Raw genomic sequence first — 27,034 nt, forward strand, 5'->3', positions numbered from 1 at the left:
GACAAGCACAGAGCAGGAAAAAGAACTCCATTTCTCAGCATTATACCCATCTGTCCTCTAGCACTAAGATACAGCTTTTCTCTTTAACGACTTAAAAAGAGGTATCCCATATTCCTCTCAAATTTGTCATCAAATTCTTTTGAAACAATGCATTAAATGTCAGGTGACTTCTAATCTATCCACCAAATTTTTCTTCATTTCCACAGTGAGTGTGGTGCCATCACCAAGCTCACCTGAAGAAAAAATAACGGTGAGAGAAAAGGCAGCTGCCATGCCTCTCCTGATAGGATGTGAGAGGATGTCACTTCTCATCTGGCTGAAATTCTGTTTCCTTCTCTATCACCTTTGAATTATGCATCTATTTTGGCTCAAAATCAGCCCCTGGTGAGGGCAAGCCTCTAAAGCCTGCAGCCCTGCTCCACTTGTTGGTACACAGTGTAAGTACTGGATGAGTCTCTACTGTTCCCATGACAGGTAAGTTATTCCTATAAGGATTATCAGTGAATGATCTTTAAAGGGAATTCCTTCAGATGCTATTCATCACTGAAAATTGTATAGTAGAACGTCATTACTAGTGAAGACCAAATTAAAAACAACAACTCATGCTTTTTCAAGGGAAAAGGAGCTAAAACTTTATTCCTAAATCAATTTGATGAGTTCTCAGCCTCTGAGCATTACAAAGGTGCTAGTTTTAAAGAGATGTTACAATAAAATAGGATACAATATGATATGGAAGTACAGAGAAAATTCAGCAGTGATTACAACAAAGTGAAGAACAGGAGGGCAAGAGACAATCACAAGAAAACTATATGCAGAAGTTCTTAGAATCATAGACACTTTGCTATGGAAAGATTGAGAACTTGCTGTCTTCCTGCTGATGTGATGAAGAGGGCTCTTCATTTATTCTCTAGATAACTTGACACCAGTCTAATTGAAAACAAAATGGAGTAAAATAATGAGAATAATAAAATAACAATGATAATAACAACATCAAGGAGCACCAAACAGCAGAAACAAATACAGGAATTGGCTGGGTGACCTTGCCCAAAGATTTACCAGCAATGGCTCAATGTTCAAGTGGTAACCAGTCACAAAAGGTTTCCCTCAAGGGTCTCTACTGGGACCAAAACCATTCAATACTTTCATCAGTGTGTCATTGACACTGGGATCAAGTGTACCCTCAGCAAGTTCACAGATGACATGAAGCTGTGTGGCCATTGATGTGTCTGAGGGAAGGGATGACATCCAGAGGGACCGGGACAAACTTAGAGACTGGGCCCACGTGAACACTGCAACCACCAGGATCACTACAGACCGGGGGATGAATGGCTTTAGAGCAGCCCTTTGGAGAAGGAATCTGGGATACTGGTGGATGGAAAGTTGTAGGTCAGCCCGCCTTGTGTACTTGCAGCCCAAATGGGCAACCATATCCGGGCCTACATCAAAAACAGTGGGGCTGGCAGGCCTGGGCAAGCGATTCTGCCCCTTTGCTCTGCTCTCAGGTGACCCCCACCACGGCACCTGGAGTTCCGTGGCCAGCTCTGCAGGCCCGGCACAAGAACACAAGGACATGTTAGAGCAGGTCCAGAGGAGGCCCACAAAAATAGCCATAGGGCTCTAGTGTATGAAGACAGGCTGAGACAACAACTCCTCTTCAGACTGGAGAAGAGAAGCCTCTGGAAAGGCCTGCCTGAGGCCTTTCATTAAATGGGGCGGGGTGGCTTTTATGAAAAACAGAGATGTTTTACCAAGGCCTGCAGTGACAGGGCAAAGGGCACTGCTTTTAAATTAATATGGGGTAACTTCAGATCAAAGGAAGAAATTTGTTCAGGTGAGAGTGGTGAGAGAGTGGAACAGGTTTCTCAGAAAAGTTGTGGATGCCCCATCCCTGGAAGTGTTTAAGGCCTGGTTGCATGGGGCTCAAGCAACCTGGTCTAGCAAAAGATGCCCCTGCCCATTTCAGGGTGGAGGTGGAGCTAGATGACCTTTAAAGGTTCTTTCTCACCTGAACCATTCTGTGATTCTATGACTATGATCCAGAAAAGGAGAAATCTACCCCGTCCAGTATATCCTTGCAAAAGAACCAAAACTATACCTGAGACTCTCATCATCCTTGCCCTCAACTCTACCAGGTCACTTTTCAAATACATCTCCCTGTTCTGCTTGTAAAAGGGACAAGTGCTGAGGCTTTTGCTGCTCTCACTGGGTATATCTTTTAGCCATAGAAAAAACTTACTAATAAAAAGCATTTCCCGGCAGTTAGTTCAATTTATCCCATTTGTTCAGATTGATCCCACTGGTTTTTGTAAGTCCTTGTAAAGGTTTGATCAGATTTATCCCCTGTATCACCTCAAAAAAACTGCTTCTTACTTTCACTGCAGGCATAAGCCCCTTTACAATGGTTACGGAAAAGCATGATACAGCTGATATTTCCCTTATTTACTTTCTGGAGAATTTCGCCTTAATTCTCATCTTTTTCACGTGTTTAAAGAGGATTGTGAGAAGGAATTTCTCTGCTAGATGGCATTGATTTTATTTGAGTCCTGGAAAAACAGTAATAGAAAACCCATCACTTGTGATTTTTCAAGCCAGACTGCACAAAGCCTGGCAGAGCCCATGCAGAACAACCACACCTCTGAGAGCAGGTTTAGCCTGCATCCACTGTTCCTTGACTAGTGAGGAAGCCCAGCCTTCCAGGGGCACTCGGACTTACCTTGGCTGTCCACACCAGACCGCTCACCAAAACTGCATAGACCAAGGCTTTGCCACAGAGGATGAGGTAAGTGAGCTTCAGAGAATTTCCATACCGCAAGTACGACTCTGCAAGTCAAGCACCATTTGTGTATTCAATTATCATCATCATCATCATCACGAGATGCTGGATCTAATGGAGCTTTTATCAAATGTGAACCCTTGAAATCTTTAGCTAAGCAACATAAAGGAACCCGAGCCGAATGAGTGGCTCTGTTGACACCAGAGAGCAGGGGATGGGACAGAACATAGGGACTCAAAGAACCAAAAGGGAAAGCAAGTCCAGGAAAGACAGAGATTGGCTTTATGCTAGCAAAGTGCGGTGTTGCCACACCTACTGATAAACTGGGCTGTTCATCTGAACATTCCTGTTAGGAATGCAGAATAGGCTGCATCAAAAGATACCAATTTTTTATTTTGTCTCATTATTGTCAGTGGCCTTATGAGTGCTGCTCAAGGAAGTTTTACAAAGCCCAGAATAACTTCGAGAACTTTTATTCTTGTCGATTTTTTCACTCTTAAGGGGTTGCCGTACTGTTGAGATACCAGCTCAATCTTGGTTCAGCCTTAAGATTCCTGAAGCCTTAAAGAAGTGGGTGACAAACAGGAGTGTGCAAATATGTATACAAAGAGGAGAGAAATGTAATTTGCAATATGGCTATCCTCCATACGTGACACCAGTGTGGAGGGGGATGTGACTTGTCACGGGAAGTGTTCTGAGTTTGACACCAAGAAATTTTCAGAATGTCATATCCTGAATCTTGATGTCAAAATCACTTGGATAAGTAGGGATCATTTCTTTCATGGCTGAGCAAGAATATTCCCAACAGAAGTCAGTGTCTAGGAGCAGAGGAGGTGATAAAGAGGAAATTACAGTCTACAGGAAGATTCCATGATTTCTTCTGTTTTTTCAAAATGGAATCATGTGGAAGAGATAAACCCCAAAACAGAGCTAGATACAATATGCACAAACAGCCCTCCCAAAGAATTTGCTTCTCTTTTTTTTGTTTTTTAATGTCACATACAAATCACTTAGATGAGAAAGTAGAAGCTATTCATACAGCAGATATCTCCCGCCCGTTGTACTTAGTGTCAGTAAAGCTGGAATTAAAATGCACACTGATATTTGCCTGAGAGAAGAGGCAAAATTCTCTTTATGTGAGAAGCCACACGTACCTTCCGTGAGTGCACAACCTGAAAGACAAAAATGAACTGAAAGTCATGTTTCTCTTCAAAGCAAACAGAATACAGATTTTAGAAATTTCCATTTACAAAACACTGCCTCATTCATTTTACATTATTAAGTGTTTTATTATACTGTACAACTTACTATACTAGAGAGATTTGTCAGTGGAAAGCCTGAGGAAACTACAGATGTTTAATGGCAATGTAGGTACAAAGGCCCAGGAATGTGAAGAGACACATGCTAATACTGACATATTTCGACATGTATTTCTGCATAACAACACCCTGCATGGAAGCTCTATATAGATGTGTTTCATATCGTAACACATGCTCTTTTGATTAGTGATTTCCATCTTGTACAGCATGGCGAGGGACTTTCTTTACTCACCAGCATCGCCATAGATAAATTTTTGCGCTGATTGCGTTGTTCCATTCTGAAAAAAATTGGCAACACACTCAAAGCGATTCAAAGGGTTGAACCATTCCCAGGCTGGCATCCTCAGTCGGCTGGTCAGTGAGTAGGTACTCCCATTCCGTGTGGAGGACTCATCTGTCCCCACCCCTTCGGTCCTTTTCACACCATTCACCCTCCAGACCAGAGTCAGGTGGTCAGGGTAGAAACCAGAGGCCAGGCACACCAGTGTGGCCTTGCTCTTCTGCTGGATCTCCTGCTTTGATGGGGAAAAGATGGCCACAGCTGGAGGTATGATTTCATCGTTCTTCCCTGAAACACAGAGCAACATGGCCCAGAGCCTCCATCACTCTATGCAATCAGAAACCCCTGAAAATGGTCCTGAGTTTGTGCCCTGTTACTCCTGAAAGACCTGGCCTTTTAGCAGCTGTCTATTGGACAATTAATGTCTATTGGATATCAGACACCAGGACACTGGAAGCATTTGTTTTCACTCGTTACACAGAAACATAAAGGGTCTGGCCACAGAAATGCACAAGCCTAAGAATTTCTTGTATTGCCTCTGTCAGAAGAATAGACAGCTGGAAAGGAGCTGAGCAAACAGGTGGGCAGAAACGTCCCCAGTTTTGCTGTAAGGCCTGTATTTGCAATACTGTATTAATAGATAGGAGTCTCTTCAGTAGGCTGAGGTACATTCCTGGAGATGGAGTTAAGACATGGTGGTCATTGCAGCATTCAGAATTATACTGTCATGGGATACCCTACTTGGCCCCCCATCTAAGAGATGACTTGGAAGGAAGGAAGGAAGGAAGGAAGGAAGGAAGGAAAGAGCTGATCTTTCTCACTGTCTGAAGTCAAGAACACTTGAAGCAGGTAACATGAATCTGCCAGGGACAGGTTTTGCCTTTTATCTTAACGTGCAATCCACTTCTAAGAATATTAAACATCTCTTTATGTAATTTATTATTTAGGTGATCCTAGGTACAAGAAGCCTTGATCCTAGGCTACCCACTCTCCCAAATCTCATCCCAATGATGCAGGATTCTATACACTCACAAACCAACAGTTGTTCTCTGCCTTAAAGTGATTAATACCTACTTGTAAGGCTAATGAGAACAGACTTCAGTCAAAAGCATGTACAAGACAGCAATGAGAAATTACTCAGAAGCCAAGCAGTGACCCTAAAAGCCAGGGGTTTTTCCATATACTATTTTAGAGTGCCTTTTTTGCTCATCTAGCATGAGAAACCCATGAGATCTGTAGAGTGCCGCTGGAAAAAGAAAGGCAGAGAAAACTATGGAGCCAAAGAGAAAATTATTACTCCAGGTTGGGTTTTTTTGTATGAAGGCACTGTAAATTGTAGCTGTTCTTCCTGATCACTCTCTCCTTTGCAGAGGAAGAGAGCTAGCAGAATTAGCAGAAATTAATATCTTGCATGGATCTTGTCCCCTAAGCCCTCATGTTTACATTCAAATGTTGCCTTAATCGTGACCACCAGTGCTCACTCTGCAAAGATCCCTGGGCTGCCTCTGTGTGGGCTTGTACAGACTTTAGATGACCTAGATGTTAATAGAGAGGACTGCCTAGAAGGTTTAGCACTGCTCTGCTTTCCTTCCAGTGGGTACAAAGAGAGTTTGATCGCTTCTACTTCTCCCTTCTAGTACTTGGCATTAGGATTTCTTTTCCTATTCAGAAGTATTTCTGACAGATTCTTCTGCTCCTAGCCTAAACAGCTAATGAGTGAAGAGATGGAAACAGATAGGAAGACACAAAAGAAAAGGAGAGGTTTAAAAGACTAAAGAAAGAAACAAACAAACAAAAAAAGGAGGGGAAGGTAGGTGAAAAATGGAGACAGAAAGAAAGAATGATAAAACTACTGAAACTACTGGAAAGACAAAGAAAACCAGAAAATGAGCATGCTTGAAATGGAATAAGGAGACTGGTAAGAGCAAGAACTGGAAGGAAAAGTCTGATCAGCAGCCCCTTTTGTTTTGGTCTTCCACACTGCTCATGGTAGACACTGACACAAAGCTTGATCACTTCCATGCATAAACTCATGCATTCCCTGTCATACAGTTTTCACCCAGCTGAGAGAAAAGTACCACAGCTCCTCCATTCCCATCATGGCAAGGTCAGTTTCATAATTTCTTGTTATCTTTCCCTGCTACTTTTATTTTAAAATCATCTGTGTATATGCTACATATCATTCATGCAAGGGAAATTTTCAAGTGTTCCCCTCACGGAACACTTGGGTTAAGAACAACTCCTTACCTATAACTCTGAGCACAGTGCCAACTCCAAAGTTAAGCTGCAGGTTTGCACAGCTGTACAAAGTCAGGCTATAAGGCACAGTGTCATTATGCTCTTCCTGCCAGCCACATTGTTCCTTAAAATGGTACTGTTTAAAGGATCAGGCACCACTGAGTATTTCTACACTTTGCTATCAGATGGGGCAGTAGCAGATGGAAAAGGTAACTTTGCCCTGTGATTCCAACCTGCCTTGATATAGGTGATGTTAAATCCTTTGCTGGGACAGGAGAAGAAAGAGAAAGCAAATGGGGACAAGGAAAAAGAATACGGTAGAAAAGTATGCAGAGAGAAAAAGAACACAGTCCTTGCTGAGCAGTAGAAGTTGTGAGAAGGATTGTTAGCAGAAGCAAGCACCCCAAAGCAACTTTAGACAGCCTGCCAACCATCTATGGAGAGGCAAGCAAAGTGCCAGCAAGATTACTCTTTCCCTCTCTGATTCAGCACCCCGGAGAATCCAGACTCTACCTCCAAAATGCTGCTTTGGATCATTACACAGATGAACTGCAAAAACCTGCAGACCAGAGAAGCGTTTTTCATTCCCAACCTCTATAGTATTTTCTTGGAGAATGGGAGGAAACAAAATTATTTATTCCCTTCTCCCTTTGTGAAGTTCCCAGAAATGAAAGACAAAGGCTGCAGACACAAGGACCTCAACATTTGTGCCTCCAAATCCTACACTTCTGTAATAGCACATCTCATTTAATAAGCAACCAGTAAAGCATTAATCCTGCTCTCATGGCTGTATGAAAAATTATCATCATTCAGCTTTTAATTAAGAATGTTCTTGTCCCCTAAACCAGTATCACATAGATCACAGAGATCTGACTTTGGACTTACCCATGACCGTAAGTTTTGTCCCACTGCCAAAGGACGGTCTCTTATTATTCACACCATTTTGCAGCTGCAGAAAAACCTCTCCTCTACTCCCAGTCCTCTGAGCCAAGCCTGTGGACTAACCCTCCCCTCATGTGGTACCAGCAAGAGAAGAAACACATTTATCTCAGGTCTCCTAAAAAACAGGTCTGTAAGGGAACACCAGCAAATCTGTGTGTCTGAACAGGTGAGATCAACATCAGAAATACCCTGTCCAGAGCCCTTTTGCTTCAGGCTTAGGTGAATCACTTGCTGGAGCTTCCACCATTTCTTTAGAGGATATTTACCAATTTATCTAGGTGTCACATTAGAATATTACAAAATATTTCCCATGTGCAGACTGAGTAATTTCTTATTCTCAGCTAAATAACCACATTTCTTTCTAATTTTTTTCAACATTATGAATATTCTTAATTTGTAAAATAAATGCCTATTTTTTTCTTGCAAAATAATTTTTAATAGATAGTACAGTGTCCTGGTCCATTCTGCTCTTTGTGGAAGTTCCTAAACTTGCCCCCTTTCTCTTTCCCTGGAAGGAAGTCTCTGCTTTTATTGCCTGTGTTCTCTTGGTGATGATTATTCAATTTAGCTGCATAAATTACTATGGTCAATGAGGGATCAGTGTTTTCATTTTCATCAGCTCAGGCACCTCAGGTAAATACTGGAGATCAAAAAAATGTGCTGATCCCTGATTTTTTTCATATGGAGATTGAATTTTACCACTTGTTATCAATTTATTCTGTAGTGGCACAAATGTGGTACAAGTATCTGAGGCATCAATTCCCAGGTGCAACGCAAGGAGAAGAAGAGATCACCATCGGTTATCAGCATCTCAGCAGCAGTCCTGTTTTCCCCCAGATTTGAACAGTCCAAATCCATCAGTGTGGCTCAGAAAGAAACATTCCCTGAGAGCTCTTTCTCTTTGAAACGAATCATACATTCTTTTTTATGGTTTTCAGTGGCTGTTTAGCAACTATTCTGAAATAGTAAGACGTTGTCCTTAATGATATTTTTATCACCATCCTGGTGAGCCTGTTTAGTGAAAAGAAACTGGGTCTGCTCTGGAGAGCTACTTTCTATAACAACAGGCACTTAAGCAGCTGCAGAGAGATTTTAGTATTGCCTATTATATAGCTGAGTATTTATTTGTGCTTCCTGTTTTATCAACCAAAAATGCTAGCACACTTGTTTTCCCAGTTATCTGAGATAACACATGCTGTAACTTACCCTGGGAAGATCCAAGGTAATTTAGGCTTGTGTCATCTTCATTTTGTTTTCTAGACCCCTTCAAAGTGGAACTGTAAGTCAGTTCTTTGCAGACAGATAAACAGCTTTTCACTGACTTGTCCTTAATCATCCATAGCCCCAGCAGAACCAGCGTTATAGAGAATAGATATACTTTTGGAGAATTTTTGCATGTTGACTCATTAACAAAACATTTTTTTATGTCATGCATACGTTGTTTATGCCACTCCTTATCCTAATTCTTTCTATGGGCAGCTTTTTCTTTACTGAAAATGCATTCATTCAGTTCTTCAAAATGAAAGGTGTGTCCCTACCTAGAGGACTCAACTTATTCTATTCTCTGAAGTAGACAGGGTGGCTAGCACACCAGGAGAATGCCAGTTTAATGATCAAAGGGAGGATAATAATGAAATTCTCGAATGGGAAGACATAGCATTTGAAGTGAATTGCAAGAGAAAACAGAAATTTCTTACCCATTACTGTAATTTTTGTGCCACTGCCGAAAGACAAACCATAATTATACACTGTGACAAAGTGATGTATCATAAGCTAAGAGAAGGGATACACTGCAGCTGGCTTACTAGGAGCAAAAGCTTAAGAAATCGTTTCTGCACTTGGAATTCCACACATCACTCAAGTCTCTGTCTGAAGGGTTTTGACAGAAAACCAGCTTGAAATCAATTGTATAATCTGTAGAATTCATAAAAGCATTTCCCAGATTTGTTTACTTTTTCTACATTTGACCCCAAGTTCTTTTTGCCATCTTTCTCCAACCTCTATGTCATGTTACTGATTTTACCTGCTATTCTCATTTTGCACATCTCAAAAACAAGCAGACATACCCAAAGGTTGTCACTGTCTAGAAATAGAACTCCTCTGCAACTAGAACTTCCTTACTGTCATTCTTGTATTCCAAGCATCGTGAAGCCTTTTTTTCCTGTAACTTGTGAAGTTAATAATCTAATGATACTTGCTTTGTGGTTTTCATAATCGAATGCAGGTGATCCACCTTTGGCAGTGAACTAAAACAAATCCCTTTGTTTTCCCTTCCATGGCAGGCCAGCTGTCTTGAATAGTCTTTCAGGATCCCATTCAATTTTCTATATAGGTTAAAACAATCCACACAAGAAGAGCCCAGAAGAATCTGTTGACTGGTCCCAGACAAACCCTTGATATCCATTAGGAAGAACTGCAGTGAGACAGTAGGGACAAGGATTAGAGGCAACCTTTGTTCTCACAGGCATGAGGCAGTCAGCAGATATTGGAGGCTTATTTAAGAGAGAAAACCCCAACACATTTTATGAAGTGCCTCTGAGAGATACCTGCTACATGTGTAGAATTCTTCTTGTAACACTTGTACCAAATTAAGAAAGAACCTTTTTGTCATCTGTTGCAAACATTGGTGAATCAGGAAAAATTAATCAGAAAACTAATTCCTGCTTTGCATGCTCTGATGGGCTTTAGGCACGTCTGCAGTCAATGTGGTTTGCTGAAAATTAATTTCAATATCCCAGAATTTCCTAGCTTGCTTCCCAGAGAGGGCAGTTCTCAGGTGATGAAAGTAAATCCCAGCATACAAGGTCTGTTAAGGGAAACCAAGGCAGAGCACGTCTGCTCTGCTGCAGGATGCTCTGCAGCTGCCTTCACATGCTGTGCCACAAGGCTCACGCACCTCTGGGTTTTTGTAAAGCCTTCCCGGCAAATGTATCATCGTGGATCCCCCTGTCCCCACAATGATACAGCCTCCTACAAAAACAATCCCACCCATGGCTCCACCCCCTGTTTTGTCAACCAGGAAGGACTGCCATGAGAACCTCTGCTGGTTCAGGCGGACTGTGGTAGACCTAATTTCCTTCACAGTGGCTATGGTGGGGTTGTGTTTTGGGCTTGTTCTGCAAACACTGTTGACAAGATAGAAATGTTTTTGTTATTGCTGCAATGCTTGCACAGCACTCAAGGGCTTTTCTGCTTCTCATACCAGCATGCTGGCAAGGAGGCTGGTGGTGCATGAGAACTTGGCAGGAGGGACAGCAGGGACAGCTGATCCCAACTGATCCACGGGGTATTCCATATCCTGTGGCATCATTCTCAGTATGTGAAACGGGTGAGAAGGGGGAAGAAGAAGGAAGAGAGGGACATTTGGAGTGATGGTGTTTGTCTTCCCAAGTCACCGTGACGTGTGATGGGGCTCTGCCATCCTGGGAAGGGCTGAACACCTGCCCGCCCATGGGACGTGGTGAATGAATTCCTTGTTTTGCTTTGCCTCTGTGCAGAGTTTTTGCTTTGCCTCTTAAACTGCCTTTACCTCAAGCCACGAGTTGCTCACTTGTGCTTTTGCAATTCTCTCCCCAGTCCTGCTGGTGGGAAGTGAGCGAGCAGCTGAGTGGGGCTTGATCCTGCCTGGGGCTAAACCATGAGAGAACCACAGACCACATCCTTCCTTTGCCATTGCCATTTCTATGTGATAGTCCAATTACCTCTTAGTGTATCCATTATCCCTCAATTTATAATCTCAAGATTTTTTGCTTATAGTGAAAAAGCTAACACTTGTTTTTCTTTTCTTGCTTGGCTTTAAATGCAGTAATTTTTCACTTGGTAGCATCCTGGCAGTGTTCCAGGCTGCTTTCCTTTCCACTCTTTCTCTCTTCTGCCCCCAGGATGACAAACCAACTTCAAGCCCACAGCAACTGGTTTGCAATGTGGGTAATTTGCTTACTACAGGCTGGTGTCTGTCTTGGTAGCTTGGTCTTGCTTGAGAGCATCCTCCCAGGGCTTGTGACTCTCCTGTGAAAAGGCTTCATCTAGGAGTAAGAGCAAGCCTTCCTTCTGCAGACTGTCTGAAGGGATGGGAACTGATGGGAACAGGTAACAGGCTACTTTTATCTCCCTCCCTTAAGCATAAGAGGCCCAGTCTTCTCTCACAAAGTGTCAACACATAGTTACCAACCTAACCAAGTACCTGCAGTAAACATGTTTTTCATATTGGTCTTGATATGAAAGATAGACTGTAAAGCACAGGACAAAATCCTTCAAAACAAGGTCATTCTACTAGGAAAATCACAGATTTTTTTTTTTCTATTATTTTCAGATTTCACAGAAGAAGCCATAACTTCTGATATAGCCTGTTTAGCTGGGGAGAGCCCTTAGTGTCCCAGAGAAGGGAATGATAAACATAGACTAAGCTGTAACATGTAGGATCAAGAGATAGGACTAGAGAACACAAGGTATTGGACAGGTCATCTCGGAATGCCCTAGGTTGTCCTCTCTTCTACAACAGGAAACTGAGTACTTAAGTCACTAATTATGTCTGTTTATATCGAACATTTGTTTGTATATATTGAATTCTTTCCAAAAATACTTCTAGGATTTTTTTTGGCTGTCACTGCCAAATAATAAAACTAATAGTGGAATATTTTTTTCCTGCCTCGGTCTTAGTCTGCCTCTCATCTCAACACAATTTATTCAGGGTCTTAACCCATTGTACTAAAATTCATTTAAGATTATTCTGTCTTCCTCTCCAGTCTAGAGCTCTATTAATGTCCTTACTGTCACTAACAGACTCTCTTCCATGAGGTGTCTTTCATTTAAAAAGAAGGAAGTCACCCCTCTATTAGTTTTTAAAGACTATGTGGTGCTATCAGTTCCTCAGGGCATGTTCAAAAGGCAATTTCCAAGACATGCCAGCAGAGACCAGTCTTGTTTCACCTTAATGTTTCATTGTAGCCTGTCAAAAGGAAATTGCAGGCCATGAATTCAAATAAATGTGAGTGAGAGAACAAAGGGGACACAGATCCTTGATTTTTATTTCCAAGTCTTTCATAGGAGGCTTTTTGGGCTTTGGAGGCTATTCTGCATAAGACTTCAGACAAGATAAAACTAGAACATGTAAGGAAGAAACATTTAGGGACATATTTTCTAACAATGATATCCTTTTAGTGGGAAATTTCACAGGAAAGTAGCGATTGCATCAGTTATACCAGTCCTGGATTCTTTGGAATTTACAGAAGAAGCAGCTACAAAGAAGCTGGCCATACTACAGAGACTCCCTGAGATTTACAGATTTGTTTTAGAGACACTAGGAAGCTTTCCATAAACATTCAGTCCTTTTGACCACAACCTGCTAAAGTTAAGCAACAACTCTTTTTGAGGGCATATCTGTGCACTGAAAAGAAATGATGGTGGAAGGAGGGATCTGATTTTATAATTTTTTTTTTGAAGACAGAGGCTGCTGCAGTGCTCTGTCGCCCCTTCAAAACATACTGCGTCTGTTCCCCCAACTTCTTCCTAGTCTTCTTTCTGCTCTTCCTCTGCCCCTCTCCTGACTGTCTCACATTTTTCAAAGACTCCATCTCTCATTCAGAGAAGGTGGGGATTTTATCTTAGTGCACAACCCCCTCGCTACACCGTGTGATCACTCGCAGCACAGAAATATGTGGCTTCATCCTTGGGTGTCAGATTCTTGATTGTCATCAGAGTGTATTCAGTACTCTCTCTGTTAACTTCAAACTTGGCCTCACTGTAACCATCCTCGTAAGAGTTATGACCCCATGTACTACCGCTGACAACTAACTTCAAACCATTTCTTGGAGGCTGCTGGTACCAGAACACATAGGCAAGGTTACTGTAATTCTGGTAACAGAAGATGGTCACAGAGTCTCCAGCTCTTTTTAGGATTTTTTCTGGCCACTGTGCAATGTAGGCTCCGATCCCAACACCTGCATTAGAAAGAGATAACAAGAGAGAGTGAGGAGTAGGAGTACAGATGATGGCCAAAGGGGTCCTCTACCTAACATTAGCCCTGCATGGCCTGGGTGAGAGCCATGCTGCAGATGGATCTGCTGTCTCTCACCAGGTAAAAGAGCAAGCAAAACAGCCAGCATGGCTCTCAGCTGTCCCAGGACAATGTGTTCCTACTCACCATGAGGTAAGAGACATTGATGCCCCTCCCCTTGCTCTGATTTGTCTGTCAAGCCTGGAGAAGAGAGAAGGGACTGTCCAGTTTTGATACTTTCTTTGGTGAGCTATTCAAAGCAAAGCTACATATTCAAGTGGCTTCAAGTTCTGCTTTAGCCTTTCCACAAGACAGGCAGTATTCTGAGCTCCTGGCAAAAATGAGGAATTTCCTGCAGACCAGTATGTTGCTGGCTGAATGCTGAGCTGTCATTCCATGATTGAGAAGGTCTGGGTGTTGGACATCAGACAGGAACCTGGGATCAGTGGATTCATAAATAACTTTTTGACTCATTTACATCAGTGGATGGGCCATCTTTGCAGAAGGCTTTCCAGCAAAAGTACACCTGTATTCTTTCATTCTGAAGAGTTGTTCTTAATATATGGAGCATGGTACCTCACAACTCAGAACTTGTTAGTCAGAAACAAAGATGATAGATCAAGACAGCAAAGGCACAAAATTCGTGTTTAATCATACCCTAATTTCTTCAGTTTTCCAGCCAGGGATGCACATTCCCAGCCATTTAATCTTTCTGGGAGCTCTAAGTCACTTTTACAAAAAACAAGACATCTTTGCCAGCCATTTTTTCTGAAAGTAAAAACTGTAGTTAAACATAAACCTCATGAACACTCCTGGTTTTTTCTAGCCTGCCAGATACATCCTAGTTAGCCTATTCTATATATAGAATGTATTCTATTCTATTCTATACAGTTCTATATATAGACCTCTCCATTCTTTTCTGATTATGTAAGATTCAAAAAGCTTCTATCATTGCAACTGCTTCTTTTCTCCCTAGTTCTTTTAATGAAACACACACATTTAATTCCAATGATCTTCAGTAATCCTGATATTGCATCTTCCAAAAACTGAGGGATACTTCTGAGGTTTTCTCTTTTTCTTCACATTTTGTTGTTTTCCCCTCTCCCATATTTGCCTGATGCTCTAGAGAGATTTATATCTTCCCTTGGCTTCTAGATATTTATATAAAAGGCATGTTCTGTCTGTGAGCCTGGCAATGTTGTACTTTCTTTGGGACTAAGGCTGAGTTCCTGAATCCTGCATGATTCAGAGCAGTGGGAATCTCAAAAACTTGGTAGTGAATGTTCCCTATCTCACTTTTTAAATCCTTCTTTATAAGCGAGTTAGCAGAAATTACCTGAGAAGCTATAGCTTCTTCTCAGTCAGGAACGAAAATGCATTTTATATGGTGTATAAAAATTTTGTATGATCTCCAGTGTCATGGACACTTTGCATCTAAGAAGTATGGTTTTGGCCATTTCTTGCTGCTGTGGGTTTTCTCAGGAGAAATTATTCCTTACCTGTGCTGAAGTGAGGCTGAGCCCTGTGCTGGAGACATTACAGTTTCAGTGACTTGTCAAGGAATTGCAGGTGATATGGACCTTTTTGGTTTTTTAATTACCTTCCATAATTTTTACATTTTTCTTTGATTTTTTTTTTCCAAATCAATACATCAGTTAGCAAATAAATTTGAATAAATTTAATATCCTTCCATATTCTTTTATGTTTCGACACCGATTATCCTTTGATGCATATTTTTAGCTTTTACTCCTCACAACCTTTTCTTCTTTTTATGGAAGGTTTATTTTGATTTTACTTGTTCTTCATTTGATTTTATTGATCTTTTGCCCTTTCACCTTACTGCTAGGATGGGTCACTGTTAGACACTTCCATGGACCCTGTTGAGACAGTTCCATAAGAACTCCTGCTCTGATCAATGTCCCAAAATGCATGCCTTTTGCACAGAGACAGCAAAGGATTTTTAGTTTGATTATTGTCTGTCATGCCAAACCTGTTTAAAGCCTTTTTTTCCAGTAGTAATCAGACATTAAGTCGTGGCGGGAGAAACCGCTTTGGAGATTTGATGGGAAATGAAACAGATCGTGGAGACTGTGAGAATTAATACTAAGATGATGCTGTGTAAGAACTCTGAGACAAGGCAAAATCATTTCAGTGCATTTGGGCTACATCTTCTTCTCTAATCACATATGTTAGAATTTATTACTCATTCCAGGATGAAGATTTTTATTCAGAGTAACTTTTCTGTCTCAGGAAACAAAAGATGATTGAAGACTCTCCAAAGGAAGGATGTACCTAGAAGATGTAACTCAGGACCTCTAGCGTGTCTCTCAGGAATTGCTTACTATGTTACTGCCTTTTGAAGAGTAGCTAAATTGACAACCCTTTCATTTTTCAGTTCAGAATGTCTAATTCTTTCAGTCTATTTTCTTTTAAGATTAAAGATGAAAGAAGAGAAAACAAAAAAGTACCAAGATAAAGACAGGTATGGTCAAGCTTCCCAAGTAAGACCCTGAACTACTGTATTTGGGGAAGAACAGATGCAGAAAAGTGGAGGAATACAGTTATAAAAGGGGCCACTCACAGATAAACAGGATGCTGATGAGTATGCTTGTCTGGCTATGCTTTGTACTGGCTTAGCTCAGTGTATCCATGTCTTACTAAGTTCCATTTCTAAGTATTTACCTGAGGGAGGAACCGTCTGTTCTGTGTGCATGTGTTTTGTGTCTGGACATCTAAGGGCTAGGAGCTGGAGTCAGACCACAGGCACCAGCAGCTGGAGAGACCAAAGTGAGTGAACTTAAGCAGCAGACACTGGAGTAGGGCCCAGGCAAGAAGGGCCATGTGCTCACCATGCTGGCAGCTGGGCGAGGGAGGGTGTGTGAGTGTGTGATCACTGGTGAACGTGAAGCCAGACTATCTGCCAAGTAAGTGAGGTGACCTGGGCTCCAGGTGTGTGTCTCTAATGGCAAGAACAGTGAGAGGTGGCAACCGTAGGGAGCAGGGGAGTCCCAGGCATTTACTGGAGAGGGAGATGTGTGAGAGCTCTGTGTGTGTGTGTGGACATAAAGGCAATTGAAGTGGGGCTGCAGAACCTGGGGGCTCAGAGGTCTAAGGGCCGGCACATGTGCTGACTGGGGTCCAGTGCCAGCCACAGGACTCAGTGTCTAAGCATGGAAACCTATGGAAAGCTTGCTCACTGTGCCTATGTATACATGTATTTCCCACTATTGAACCCTTGCCTAGAACCCTTATTTCCCACTATGGACCCCAGCCAAAGAGGGACAAAAGATGAGGCCCTTGGTGCTGTTTCTGTGGGTGCATCTGCATTGATCTGTGTGTTCAGCTGTGTATCCATGTATGTATGTTTGGTATTTATCTGTATGTCAACTGGGGAGACATTCTCATTCTTACTACCAGCTGGACCAGGGGGTCTGGAGCTGTGGCAGCCCCCCCCCTGTCAGCCCAGCCTACCAGTGAGCCTTGTGAAAACTGTGAGATGTCCTCCCTAAGGGTAAAAGAGACCGTAGCAGAGTTATGACAATGAGGAAAGGGCTGAGGTACGCTGCACACATGGAAGAGAACCAAAGGAATAAGGAAATGATTCCTACTGAAGAGTCTTAAACATAAACCGGGAACAGTAAGTACTGGCTTAGCAGAGGTTTGTGCTGGATTTGGAAACTAATGTAATGAAACAAGTATCAGGCAAAGGTGGGCTTCCCTGTCCCAAATGATAGAGAAAAATGCCTGTTGCAATGTGAGGAAAGCACTGACAACCCATTTTCAGACCTACATGTAGGCTTAGTGCATAAGGTCTGAACTAGGACTGTATCCAAGTCAGTGGTGACTGTGAACATCAGATGGCTCTTTAGTCTTAGGGGATTTAAGGCACCTCAGGCCAGTTCCTTTCAGTAGTCTACACGAGTACAGGAAGTTTCTCCAGGGCCAAATCTTTGCAGAAAATTCTTAGAGAAATCCTTCCTCCTCAGGCTTGTCACCCCTTGCCCATTCTGACCCATGCTGCTCCTTTCACAACTCTTATCCCCAACCAGTCCAGTCTAATTCTATTTCTAATGGAAGCAGCTTGTCTGCTTGTTTGGTGAAAGTTCCTCTTCCTCATCCATTCTATTTCACTGTGCCAGCCTTGCTGGCTTCCACCTCTAAACTTCTTCCCGAGTTTTTCAGACCATCTGACTTTCTACGTCACCACTTTTACACTTTTCCCAGTCTTTCTTTGTCTTCCTTTTTATTTCCCTAACTCTCCATCCCATATTCTTATAGCAAAGAGTCAGCTTCTAGGTTTGGAGATGTTAAAATTTCCCAGAAGTGGCCCAGTTCATAGAAGTTTGGGGTACACAGACCCTCCAGGGAAGGTTCTTCAGGCTGCTCTCTTGCAGATCATGTGCTGGATGAGATGGATTAAATAAATCCTTTCAAATCTGATCTCCCCCATCCACCATGTCCTTTCAAAGCCCTTTCTTTCTGGTCCAGCCATTTGCTGAAGATTACTGGGACACAGTGTTTCCCACCTCAAAGGCTGAGGCTTTATAACCACATCTGGTGCCATGTGGGACCCCGTTCTTAGGATTTTCCTACCCTCCTCCCTAGTATCATGCTCTTTTCTTACTATTTATTCCCTCAGTGCCTCTGGCCACCGTCATCCAGAATCCCTTCCGAGTTCCTGAGCTCAGGCACTCTAAAAGAAGTCATAACTTTCCTTCTTCGCCCCCCAAAAATAAACAAAAACCAGAACTGCTGCAGGATAGTGAAGAAGTCAGAGAGTACATGAAGGCTCTGCAGAATTGGACACTGTTGGACACTGGATGTTATAGCAAAATATAAGAAACCCCATGTGAAATACTTTTTGACAGTACTAGAACAGTGTTCTCCAAAAATATTTCATTGTACACCCCTATCAGTAAAGTATTTCTAAACACATACACCCAGTATATGTACATTTAGTAGCTGATAATTATATATGTATAACACTAAAGTTCTAATGCTTCCACCCCACACCTCTGTGCATCGTTGTGCACAGCCCCAGGGGTGCATGCACCCCACTTTGAAGACTCCTGCACAGGAACATCATAAGCCAGCAGCCTGTCTCTGAATATCGATTACAGATGCAAAGACTAGATGATGCACAGCCCTTCACCAAACACTCTCCTGGCCACCCAGCAACTGAGAAGTTGATGTTCCCAGTCCTAGGTGTGCCTGTCCAGAAACACCTCACTGGCAGGAGACACTTGGGAAGAGGGTAGAAATGGTGACTCCACCATGAAGCTCTGTGAGATCACAGAATCACAGAGTATTCTGAGTTGGAAGGGACCCACAAGGTTCATCAAGTCCAACTCATAAGTGAATGGCTCATACAGGGGATCAAACCCATGACTGAAATGTAAAAGGACTAAGCTCAGAAACTTCATGTTTTATGCTCATGGGAAGTTTTATCTCTGTCAGCCCATGGTCTTACCAGGTTTCTCTTTCCCAGGATCTTGCATCAGTCTGGACAAATGTATTTCCTTTATCTGAGTCCTGTAATGATACAGCTGACTGAAATACTTGAACTAGGAACATGGAGTTCTAGAAATACCAGCTGCCATTGCTTGTCCATTGATAAAACCTAACACAACTGCCCTTCAGTCACCAGCCCTCCCCCATCCTGTGCCCCTGGAGCCACCAGCTTTCTACTTCAGCATCACTGCATGCAATGAGAAACTTGTTTGCAGCAATGGATATATACTTGAGTATATTCTTTGAAGGATCCTGTAAAAAGCCTTTCAGTGGGTCTGTGGAATGTTTGGCAGCACTGAGCAGAAGGAGTTATTAATGTTTCAGACAGGGATTTGCCCTCCTAAAGAAAGAAAACAGGGTCATCAGAGGTGTTCTGATTTCAACTGTAATTCAGACGGGTCTGTTCATCCTTCACAGTTCTCATGGAAAGGCCTGAAGGGCTGCTCCGAGACTGTCTGAATCATGAGTCAGAAACACTATTTGCCTACATTTGACATCAGTTTGCCCCGTGAACAGGGCACACGCCCTGGAGTTCTGGGCGTCATGGGAGCCTCTAGGAGTGTCAGAAAGGCTGTTAGGAGAATGAGAGAGACTTGGGTGAGGTATGTTCACTAGATACCTGCCATCAAGGACTTAGGAACACAAGAGTCACCGGAGCTATTATCCAGATCTTTGGCCATGAGCTTTAGCAGTAGCCTGGGAAGAGGTTGGGAGTCTTCTCCTGCTGATTTAAGCACATAGCATAGGGAAGCACAGAGATCCTGTTCTTCTTGGGGATTATCAGCCAGCCCTATACCATGCTGCTGTTAAGAATAATTTATAAGTTTAAGATCAGAGTAGATTAAATAAGTAACGAAAAACAATAAAAAGTACCAAGATAAAGGCGAGTAAGCTTCCTGATTCAAATGCTCAATTCCTAATTCCTCTGAAATTTGTGTGGACATTAAACCAAATGTGAAACACCCTAAAAAGAAGGAAAGGGAACCAGTTGTAGCCTAAGAGTTACCTAATAGGATATGAGAGCTATTGATCAGGAAAAATATTGTTGTAAAATATCAGTCTGTTTCTATGCCAATGGCATGTTTTGGACAAAGAAATTATAAATCCGCAGATCAAATAAAACACTATTGAAAATCTGGAAACTTTTCTTGCTCTGCTTAGTTATGACAGGATTGGACAGCTTTGGGGTTTTTTTGACACTCTTAGTCCTATTATGGACATTTTCCTTTGCCACAGGAAGCTTCTAAATCCTTCTTTCTGTCACAGGATAAAACATGCTTGTAAGAAAGTGGTACACTGATGCCAGTTTAGAGGCCAACAGAATTCATGCACCCCCTTGGAGGAGTCACCGGCCTTGGACTTGCATCTGGACACTGACAAACTTGTGTATCAATCCTCCAGGCCTGCAAAAAAATTAATCAAGAAATGGAGTAGGAAGAGTATTCCTATTTAGTCTCTCAAGCTATTCCAGCGTCTCCAAACAAACGGCTTCTCTTTACTGTCTCTGGAGAGAATCCTGTGTCTTTCAGGAGCTAACATGATGAAGTTGGCAGCTGCTTGGAAAATGAAAATGATTATTCAGCAAAGCATTAAGCTTTAGTAAACTTTGCATCATGACAGAAATCCCCCACTCCTGCAGAGAGGGATTTCAGAAGATCTCACCATTTGTGTTTGCAGGATTATTGCTCCTCTACATTACATTCATAAACATCAGCATTATACTGAAGTTCTTGTGTGGCAAAATTAGTCTCTGTAGAACATTCCAAAGATGAATAAAAACATGGTTTGGTACTTAGGCAGATCTTTTCATACAGGCTAGGAGAGAGAAATTAGGAAAGGGAGATGCTGAGCATTGCCATATTGGAATTATTTAACTTGGGAAGCAATGGGGGGCACAGGATAGTTTTTCTATCCTCCCTTTTGAAATTACAATGCAGGAATTTGATTTAGGAAAACACTGTGTCGCATACGATAAAAACACACATTAGTCAAGAAAAGGAATTTGCTGAAATAAACTTAACAAAGTTAACCACTGGCTTTGCTGGCTTTTTTATTTTTTCCAATAAATTCATTGTTCTTTCTGTCTGCTACCTACAATATTCAGCTTCTGGTAAAAATATGCATTTTTTAGAAAGACACCATCAGCACAGAGGAATCTGAAAGAGGTTTGAGAGTTCTTCTCAACAGGTGCTGTGTATAAGAATCAGACAGACAAACAACTACACATCTTCCAAAGCCAAAATGTATTTTTAGATTGAAGGCCACCCTCTAGAATAATTTAAAATAGCTCTCTATCTTAGCCAGAGGTTTATGATTAACAGGTATGTTATTTGTGCGTTCTACCATGCCTGTTTAATGCCCACATTTGGATCTTCAAATTTTCCACTGTGTACTTTTTGTCTGGAGAAAACCTTGGGACTAGAGATAAGGCCATTACCAAAAACGTATTTCTAGCAGCTCCCACTTCCCAGTTGGCCTGCCTGGGCTTGAGGTTGAATCAAGACCCATGAAGTGGCCTGCCTGCTTCTCGCCTTTATTGGGGTGGCTGGTGAGTATATTTTTTATTTCTATTTCTGTAATTTAATAGGACGCTGATTTTCTAAGCAAAATTGCAAGGTGGCCTATTGTGGGAAAGCCAAGTCCAGTTTCGACTTGCAGAAGTTTGAAGGTGGAGGCCTGCAACTTTCTGTCTTCTGTCTGTTCATAATGCCTTGTGCCACAACCTGGGAATGAACGCCTTCATAGAGGTTCCTGACCCAGCTATAGAGATGTGGCCATTAGCTACAGAAAAAGGCTGCCTCCCTCTTGCAGGGCTAAGGAGTGCACAGGGATTTGTTCTGGCCCCAGGAAGTCCTAAAGCAGCTGCAAAATGTTGGACGCTGGGTGGGTGCTCCAAGAAAATGTCACTGCACATTTGGTTTGACTTTTTCCTGCAGTCCACTCTTGACTGTTTCTGCAAACGGGGTCCTGGGAAAGACACACCTGTGATCTGGTCCAACATAAGAACATTTCTATGTCCTTATGTTCCCTCAGGGAGTAGCCAGCAGGGCTTTAGTTGCAGATATGAGAGGCACCAGTGTGAGTCTGATCCCCTTCTTTTCTGAGGCTGCAGCAAATGAATGTGCCTTAGACTTGCCCACCACTGCTGCCCTGAGTGTCCATAGAAGGGGAGCCTACAATGAGGGGCTTCAAAGAGGCAGTCACAGGGCACCAGATTACCTTAGGCCAGCTGTTGACACATGGCACTTCTTATCTCGCAGTTGCCTTCCCCACCTTTGCTGAAGATGATGATGATAAGATTGTGGGAGGCTACACCTGTGCAGAGAACTCTGTGCCCTATCAGGTGTCCCTGAATTCTGGATATCACTTCTGTGGAGGCTCCCTCATCCAGCAGCCAGTGGGTCGTGTCAGCTGCTCACTGCTACAAATCGTGAGTGGAAAAAATGACATCCTTCTATAACCTACTTCTGTCTTCCAGTTCACTTCTAAGCAGGAATTTCTGAGCTATGAGATAGAAATATGTAAGTGCCTCCATTCTGACCGGACACAGCCAAGGGATGGGTGGATGGTTCAGGAAGCTGGCCGAGCATCCTGAGGGCTTTTCCACTTCTGCAAATGTTTCTGTGACTGCAGAGCCACTGTCTGAAATAACAAGGGGATAATCAAGCAACAAGTCTGAGCTCTTATCAAGTGATTTCTTATCAATTGCATGAATCTTGCTAAAGCATTCTCCCTGGGAGAACAGGAAAAGGAGTGAGTCAGGCTAGAGCAGTTGATTTGTTGCAGAACATTTGTATGAAGCGCTGCTATGTATTTAACTGCTGTCATGTAGTTGCAAACCTGGAGAAATTCACCACTCCTACTGGGAGTGGGTTAAGGTCTCAGTGGGGATCCCCAGGGCTCCCTGCAGGACAAGAAAGATCACCTGCCCCAGAGAGCTTCTGTGGCAGTGATGTTGGAGCAAGTGCACTCAGTGACAGGGAGGTTCCTCTCAACCTGCCAGTTAAGCAGTAAAGTACGTGCTGTGCCTTCTCTTTCCAGTCGCATCCAAGTGCAGCTCGGGAAACACAACCTGGCTCTCACAGAATCCACACAGCAGTTTATCAACTCTGCTAAAGTCATCCGCAACCCTGGCTACAGTGCCTACACCCTGGACAATGACATCATGCTCATCAAGCTTGGCCACCCCAGCCCAGCTCACCAAAGCTGTCCAGACAATTCCTCTGCCAACCAGCTGCGTGGCCACTGGCACCACCTGCCTGATCTCTGGCTGGGGCAACACTCTCAGCAGTGGCAGTGAGTACCTCTGGGGGAATGTACAGCCCCCTGGGGGCCCGGGACAGTCTCCAAGACCTCACCATTAACCCCAACAGGACAGGCTAAAACAGAGAGAAGTGCTGTGGCACGGGTTTCTTTGAGCGATGGGTCAGTGTAGGGTCAGCATAGTGGATTCAGCTCATGTCAACAGAGTTGTCAGTTCTCTGAGAATAAGGGTGAAGTCCGAGACTGTGGATCTAGAATTCCTACTAGAGACCTCCATTCTCTTACACCAATGGTCAGAGATGTGCATGGCGAGTGGTGTCTATTCCACTGATGACATCTAGACCTGCACCAGAGGAGAAGACGGTCCTGAGGCTCTGGTTTCTTCCAGGGCATTTGGCACAGGAGTGGCCCCACTGTTGTAAATTGATGGAATTCCAGGTACCCAAAAAGTTGAGGTGGCTGCAGTATAGAGTGGTGGGTCCTTGGGTAGAATTTGTTGCATCTCTACAGAAGGAACCCATGCTGTGCTTACTGTTGAGAGGAAGCAGGATGGCTGCAAGAAACAGAATGTGTCCAGCATTTGCTTTTCTGCTAAGATCTTCTCTGAGCTCTGAAAGGACTCAGCAATGCCATCAGCCATCTCTCCCTATTTCCTTGTAGTTAACTACCCGGACACCTTGCAGTGCCTGAAGGCTCCGGTCCTCTCCGCCACCGACTGCTCTGATTCCTACCCTGGGCAAATTACCAAGAACATGATGTGTGTAGGATTCCTGGAGGGAGGAAAAGACTCCTGCCAGGTAAATCATCTGCCTCTCCCATTCATTTCTCTCCTGCCTTTTCCCAGCTGAAGAGGCCTTCACGTTACAGAGTTCAGCTATACTCACTGCACTGGCACACCTGAGTTTTTGAATGACAGCTGAGGCTTCAGGCGCACGTATCCTGAATGTTTGCCAAGTACCACAAAAACTGGCGGCTGACTCATCCTTAGCTGTGGTGCCCTTGGAGCTAAGTCAAGCAGCACGGTAGCATCAGGTGGAGAGGGGAATCAGAAAGGGCCGTTGTAGAACTTCTGTGCAGAGTAAGCCTGACAGGGCTTCCTCCAAAGTCAGTGATCTCAGGGATCTCTGGCTCGTTGCTCAGGCTGATGCCATTTGCTGAATATCCCTATCCTTTGTGTGCACAGGGAGATTCCGGCCGGTCCCGGTCTGCAATGGAGAGCTCCAGGGCATTGTTTCCTGGGTATCGGATGTGCCCAGAGGGGCTATCCTGGAGTTTACACCAAGGTTTGCAACTACGTCTCCTGGATCCAGTCCACCATAGCTGCCAACTGAGACACTCCTTTGGTGTGACCTGTATTTCTCTCATCATTTCTGCTCTTTTGGGTCTGGACAAGCAAAAATTGTGAAAAACTAATAAAGACTTTCAGGCACCCCTACTCTGTGCACTGTTTCTTTGGGAACTTCAATGGGCTGTGATATGGAGCACAGAGGCAGTGAATGCCACTCAGGAGAAAGGATTTAATATTTGTAATCCTGTAGAAGTGGAGGGATCTTGGAACACTTTACCGACTCCTCATCAGGAATCTTTTAGTCGTTTACTTGCTCTTGTTTCTTGAACAGAACATTATTTATGTTCTTTTTGAAAAGGACAAGCAATAGCTCACATTTCCACAGTTCTTGAAGTGATTCTGAAATTCATCCTCAAGTTCTGCCTTTCACCCTTCCTCTGAGAACACTACCAGCTGCAGCATGTCATCCTTTCTTTTAGCCTGCTTATACCACTGAAGGGAGGAATGGAAGAGGGAGGAAGGAAGTGTTTTGACAGGAGGTCAGCAGGAGGCAGGGCATTGGAGTAGAGACTTTGGACCTGCCACGTGAAAGAGTTGGTCCTTGTCAGGAGGCTGATTGGGATGTCATGTTCTGTGCTTCCAGAGTCTGAGAACAAGGCCTTACAATCCCAAATCCCAAGAAGAAAAGGCCAGGAGAGAGGAAGGTGGGAAGTGAGGAAGGAGGGCAGAAAAGCTGCAGGAAGGAAGGACTTAAGGATGGGAGGGAAGCTGGCACACATGCCAGAAAGGGAGGAAGGCAAGGAAGGAAGCAGGAGAGCAGGAAGGTAAAAAAAAAGTAAAAATCTAGGAAAGAAAAAAAAAACCTCAAAGGAGGACTGGAAATGAAAGTTGCAGGAGGGCAGGAAAAAAGGCTCAGAGAGTGATGGTAGCCATGAGCATCTGCTGGTGCCTGGGGTTCTTTACCTACAGTCCCTGGATACTCTCAAAACTTGGGCTACATCACAAACATCAGATTCTTCAGATGCCAGGGTAGTGGTGTGACTTGGGGTCCCTGCTGCACAGCAGTGTGCCCATTGCCTGGAGACCAGTGGGGCCAAGGACCAGTTGGCCTTGTCCTTCCTGCTGGTGGAGAAGGAAGGCGCTGTGCAAAGCATTCCACATGGTGCTTCTGCATGAGCTGAGGTAGCAGACTGAAAGGAAGGAGAGATGGATGAGAATGAAGGAAATAGGAAGGTGTCGGAGGATGGAGAGGAAAGGTCAGGGGGACAGAGTATTTCTCTGTGAATGGCAGAGAAATGAGGTGAGACAGTGAGGACAAGAGAAAGGAGAGTCAAAAGGTGATTCCCCCATGGGAAAGAATAGAGAAGCTGCTAGAGACCATGAAGAAGACAGACAGATGCACAGACAGAAAGACAGACAAGCATAACCTCGTCTCTCCTGAAGAGCTGGAGGGCAAGTGAAGAAAATGGCATTCTGTCAAACACAGGGCTCAGTGTGTGCTGGTGGCAGATCCCTGTTTGCCTGGAAAGGTTTGTGCTGTGCTGCACCAGCCTTTGAGTCACTGTGGATCTTGTTCAGCACAGAAATATGTGCCCGAGTCATTGAGTAGGGCATGATCTATCTTCACAGATAAACGGTTGTTCCGAGTCCCATTACTCTGGAAGTGATTTCTGAATTCCTTCTCAATATCTGCTTTGCTACCTGCAGCTGAATATACAACCAACTGCATGCTGGCACCCTTCTCCATGGGCAACTTGTACCAGGACATGGACCTGATTGCACTCCCTGATCCAGAACATTCCAGAGTCACAGGGTCTCCCTCCCGGACAACTGTATCTGGTGATTGGTTAAGGGCCCAGCCTGGAATGACAGAAGAAGAAATGGGGGAAGGAAATACATTGAAGAGGACAAAAATACATATCCTTGAAGTGTGTCATGGGATGGAATGCCACCAGGATACCAGAAAGCTATGGGACAGTGCCCTGTTTCTGCAAAAAAAGACACATGGGATGAAAAAACCCCAAACAAACCAGTTTTAAATACAATGGTAAATCTGCTTTGAGAAAGAATGACTTTGTACTTTCAGGTGAAGTATTGAAATGGGACAGGAAAAAAGAAATCTGTAGCTGTGCAGAGTTTCCTGATTCAATAGGTGGTGGAAAAGCTCCCTTGGTTCATTGCCCATCCTCCCCCCTGGACGCCTTGGGGAAGGGGCACTGGGGGCACAGGTGAGGAGGCAGCAGCAGCTCCAGTGCAGCTGTTGAAGGGGAAGGGAAGCCCACTTACCCACAGGCAGCAGGATGGCCACAAGGAACCGGGGGAAATCCATAGAGAAAGGCCACCTCCTTCCAGCAACCTGGGCCTGGTGACAGCACAGACACGGAGATGTGCAAAGAGGAGAGGAGGAGAGGAAGAGATGCGTCTC

At 43.5% G+C, this 27,034-nt stretch overlaps 1 protein-coding gene and 2 gene segments (V, D, J or C); 1 reads left to right on the forward strand and 2 right to left on the reverse strand.

The window, feature by feature from the left end:
* Positions 1-603: 603 nt before the first annotated feature.
* LOC120410845 lies at positions 604-27,034 on the reverse strand. The segment is given in 8 exon segments: positions 604-927; positions 2,714-2,820; positions 3,928-3,945; positions 4,325-4,660; positions 7,496-7,535; positions 22,041-22,047; positions 26,172-26,469; positions 26,896-27,034. Coding segments are annotated over 8 exon segments (876 nt in total).
* Positions 13,104-13,677, reverse strand: LOC120410844. The segment is given in 2 exon segments: positions 13,104-13,491; positions 13,626-13,677. Coding segments are annotated over 2 exon segments (348 nt in total).
* Positions 22,148-24,726, forward strand: LOC120410458 (trypsin-like). Its single transcript, XM_039556783.1, is given in 6 exon segments — positions 22,148-22,446; positions 22,448-22,488; positions 23,100-23,235; positions 23,237-23,354; positions 23,982-24,118; positions 24,505-24,726. Coding segments are annotated over 6 exon segments (864 nt in total). The 5' UTR covers positions 22,148-22,236.

This window comes from Corvus cornix, chromosome 1 (assembly GCF_000738735.6).
Source record: "Corvus cornix cornix isolate S_Up_H32 chromosome 1, ASM73873v5, whole genome shotgun sequence".
In the NCBI taxonomy this organism is placed as follows: Eukaryota; Metazoa; Chordata; class Aves; order Passeriformes; family Corvidae; genus Corvus; species Corvus cornix.